The sequence below is a fragment of the Numida meleagris genome, unplaced genomic scaffold, assembly GCF_002078875.1.
Source record: "Numida meleagris isolate 19003 breed g44 Domestic line unplaced genomic scaffold, NumMel1.0 unplaced_Scaffold250, whole genome shotgun sequence".
In the NCBI taxonomy this organism is placed as follows: domain Eukaryota; kingdom Metazoa; phylum Chordata; class Aves; order Galliformes; family Numididae; genus Numida; species Numida meleagris.
The window spans coordinates 170,024-174,005 of NW_018364306.1; the positions used below are offsets into that span (position 1 = coordinate 170,024).

Below are 3,982 nucleotides of genomic sequence, written 5' to 3' on the forward strand. Positions count from 1 at the left end.
CCCCCTCCCGGTCCGACGGGCCGCGTCACGGAGCCGCAGCCAATCCCGCCGCCGGGAAACCGGCACCGGCGGCCCCGCCTCCTCCCGGGAGCGCTGCGGGAGCCGCGGGACGCCGCCCGCCCCCCCGGACCGTGACCCAATGGGCTGCGAGACCCGACGGGGGGCGGGCGCCGTCCCGCCGTCACCCCTGGCTCCCGGTACGCCCCGAGGGGTCCCGGTTCCGGCAGCGGTCCCCGCGGTCCCGGCGGGGACCGGTGCACGCGCTCGGTTCCCGGGGGCGGTTCCCGTACGCCCCTTCGCGTCCCGGCGGCACCACGGACAGCGGAGGCCGGGTTGGGATCAGGGGTGAGGTCGAGGTCAGCGGGGAGGTCAAGGACGAGATCGGGGTCACGATTAGGGTTGGGGTCGGGACCCCACCTGGAGCGGGCTGGGGAGGGTCCCGTGGCCCAGCCCTGCATCGCCCAAGTCCTGGCCTGGCTGCACCCCGCTGCTGGGTGGGCAGAATTTTGCTGGGGACGGTTCCTGCAGCGGAGACCCGGCAGCGCCGTTGCTCACGTTGTCTGCATCGTGCCAGACCGAAAGTTCAGTCCCACACCGAGACACAGCGCGGGGAGGAGGTGGAGGTGGCCCCGGGGGGGGGGCTGCTGCCACCCGCTGCTACGTGGGGGGACCCTGTGCCCATCGTCCAGGCCCAGCACAGCAGGTGGGAGCCAGGAGCACCGGGACCCGTGTGGCCAACGAGCTCCATCTGTCCGGCGCGCAGGGAACGCTGGGGCCAGGGATGGGGGGATGGGACCCCCCCAGCTGGAAGCCACAGCTGCTGAACTCCGACTCATCCAGGTAAGACGGCGCTTGTGGGGGACACTGCCCCCCTGGCAGCAGCGAGTTTCCAGCACCGGGAATGTGAGAGTCCAGGGGGGTGCCACCCCCACCCCCGGCTTTGCCCTCCCTGGGCAGGATGGGTGCTGAGGGGCTGGCCCAGCACATGGAGCTGCTGATGGGGGAACCGGGCCTCAAGGAGCTGCACGGGGTGGGCGGCCCCCCCAGAGGGTCCGGGCTGGCAGAGGCACAAGGGGTGTGGGTGGGAGGGGGCCAGAGCCCAGAGTCCGCTTGCCCAGGGCTGTTGCTCCCTTGGGGCAGCGAGGGGGCCCGGATGCGGTGTGGGGAGGGGGCTGCCACTCGGGACGGCACCGGGAAGCAGCAGCCCCCTCCCTACCACGGGGTGACGGGGCCGCCTCACACCCCTCCAGGCTGAACCGCCCGCCGCCGCCTCCTGGCCAGTTCGGGGCCCCCGGGGGCGCAGGGGGTCCCCTCCGCCACGCAGCGCCCTCAGACCACGGAAGCCACCCCTGAGACGGACGTCACCTTATTGTCCTCGGCCCAGGGCTGCAGGTTCTGCAGGGCGTACAGCGAGGAGTTGTGCATGCAGAGCGGGTCCTGCGGCAGCGGCTGGCTCAGGCTCTTCTGGAAGGCCTCCTGCTGCAGGTGCAGCATCAGCCGGTTGGCCTGCTGCCGCTCCGCCTCGCGCTCCTCCGCCGTCTGCCTCCTGCGCACACAGCCCCAGGTGCGGGGTGAGGGTTGGGGCAAGGGGACATTGGGGACGGCACCGCCACCGCCCCGGCCGGGCCGGGATGCGAGCGAAGCAGCCGGGCAGAGGCAGGAGGAGCTGCGGGCGGACCCCCCCGTTACCTCCACTTGGTGCGGCGGTTCTGGAACCAGGTCTTGACCTGCGCGTCCGTCATCTTGAGGGCCTTGGCCAGGGTGGCTCGCTCGGCCGACGCCAGGTACTTCTGGCGGTGGAAGCGCTTCTCCAGCTCGCAGATCTGCACGCGGCTGAAGGAGGTGCGCGGCTTCTTCCGCTTGGGCGGCGTGCGGTTCTGGTAGGGGTGCCCGATGCGCCGGGTTGCCGCGAAGGGCGAGAGCGCGGCTGTGGGCAGAGGGGGGTGAGCGCTGGGGCGGGGGGAGCGCGGCACAGCCCCGTCCCTCGCTTCGGCCGCCGGCGGGGAACGGGGCCAAGACCCATCCTGCACGGCACGGCCAGAGCGGCGCAGCCCTCGGGCAGCGCTGAGCCCAGGGCGGGACGTGGGCTGAGCAGAATGGGAGCTGCAGGGAGGGGGCGAGGAGGGAGAGCCCACGTCCTGATCCTACAGAGGACACGCGGCACCGCAAAACGTGATGAGTGGGCTCAGGTGCACCTCCCCGCCGTGGCTCTGACTGCTCCTTGAGCCCAAGGGGGGACCCGGCAGCCGGGACCCCCAACGTCACCAAGCGGCACAGTGGGCCCACTCCCAGGGTCATCGCAGGGCTCCGGCGGCACAAATCCAGCCCTGCTCCCAGCACCGCGCTGTGCCGCAGCCGCCGCGGCCCTGCCACCTCCCAGCCCTCCCCGCAGAGGAGATGGAACCCGGAGGCCATCGGAGGCAGCTGATGTCTCCTTCCCTTCGCACGCAGCAGCCTCTGGGTTGGCCGCCCTGCAGCTGCTGGGGGCGGGGGGCTGGGGAAGCGGCTGCCACGTCCTGCAGGGACACGGGGACGGGGCCACGGGAGCGTCAGGGCAGCGAAGGGCAGGGAGGAGGACGGAGCCGGAGCATGTGCATGCAGTGCAGGCGGCCCATGGCTGAGGCACAGCTCCAGGACACCACGGCCATCGCCAACACCGCACCGCGTGGGCAGCACTGAGTCAATGGGGCCGCCATGGGGCTCCAGCACCCCACGCTTGTGGGGCACGGGGCAGACCCCAGGGACAGATCGTCCATGCCCCGCACTCCAGCAGCACGGTGGGAAGGCGTCTGCCCGCGGCGGGGGCGGAAGCGCTCGACGCAGGTGGAGCCACGCAGTCGGGGGGATGGACGGATGCCCCCGCACCCCCCCCCAGCGTGGGGCGGCCCCTCACCGCGAACAGATGCCGACAGCCCCAAGACCACCCCAAGGCTCCAGTGCTGAGTGATGGCCACGGCTGGGAGACCCCGTGCCGGGGAGGGGCCGCCGTGTCCCCCCACCGCTGGCGCCAGGCAGGAGACGGGGACGTCACCACCGGCCATGCGCGGGGACGGCGCTCCATCAACAACGGGTGGGCCGGGAGGTGAACCCGGCTCTGCTGGTGCCCGGGATGGGTCCCCCATGCCCCCAGACCTCCCACCCCACGGGGCCCAGCCCCCGCAGCCCCCACAGCCCCGGCCTCATCCGCCGCCCTCGTCCCCGCACAGGGCCGCGCTGCGGACGTGGCAGTGCCGCCATCTTGGGAAGGAGCCGCACTGAGCCACGCTCACGGCACCCAGCACCGGGCAGCAGCACCCCACGCCCTCTGCGCTGGGGGACAGAGCCCCTGTCTCAGCACCCTGAGGTGCTCCAGCCACAGCACCCCGCACACCGCCCCATCGGCAGCACCGCACCCCACCGCCCTCCCCAGCGCTCCATCGCACCCCAGCCCTGGCTTCGCCCCCAAGCCGGCATCCAGGAGCCCAGCGTCCATCCCCGTGCACACGCACACGGATCTGCGCATCCCGCACAGCCCCGTCCTCCTCCCAGCACATCCCGCAGCCCAGCACAATGACCACTGCGCAGCACGGCCTCACAGCTGCGCCAGCACCTCCCCGCCGGGCCCCCGGCCCCACAGACGCCCCATAGCGCGGGCTCACGGCCGCACAGACACCCCACGGCACAGGCCTCCAGCCCCGCAGACGCTGCACGGGGGCTGCTCCCTGCACAGCCCCGTTCCCGCACGCAAGTGCGTGTCACCGTGCACCCCCACACGGGGTCCTCGCTCCCCATTCCCCCACACGACCTCCCTCCTCCCGGTGGGACCGGGCCGGGGCCGCGGCCCCGCGGTTGTAACGGATCGGTGCTGCGGAGCCCGAGCCCGCGGCCGAAGCGCGACGGGAGCTCCCCGTGCATCGCGGGGAGCGGCTGCCGCGAAGCTCCGACCGCAACGGCACACCGGGAACCGGGGCCGCCGGGGGCAGCGCCCACCCGGAGCCGCAGC

General features: G+C 73.2%; 1 protein-coding gene across 1 annotated transcript in view; it reads right to left on the reverse strand.

The window, feature by feature from the left end:
• Nucleotides 1–148: 148 nt before the first annotated feature.
• TLX2 (T-cell leukemia homeobox 2) overlaps nucleotides 149–3,982 on the reverse strand; it is an 11,578-nt gene continuing 7,744 nt past the window's right edge. Inside the window, exons 3-4 of the mRNA XM_021382521.1 lie at nucleotides 1,690–1,927; nucleotides 149–1,546 (exon numbers count right to left, since the gene is read on the reverse strand). Of these exons, the coding sequence (XP_021238196.1) occupies nucleotides 1,330–1,546; nucleotides 1,690–1,927 (455 nt within the window). The 3' untranslated portion in view covers nucleotides 149–1,329. The remainder of the gene's footprint in view (nucleotides 1,547–1,689; nucleotides 1,928–3,982) is intronic.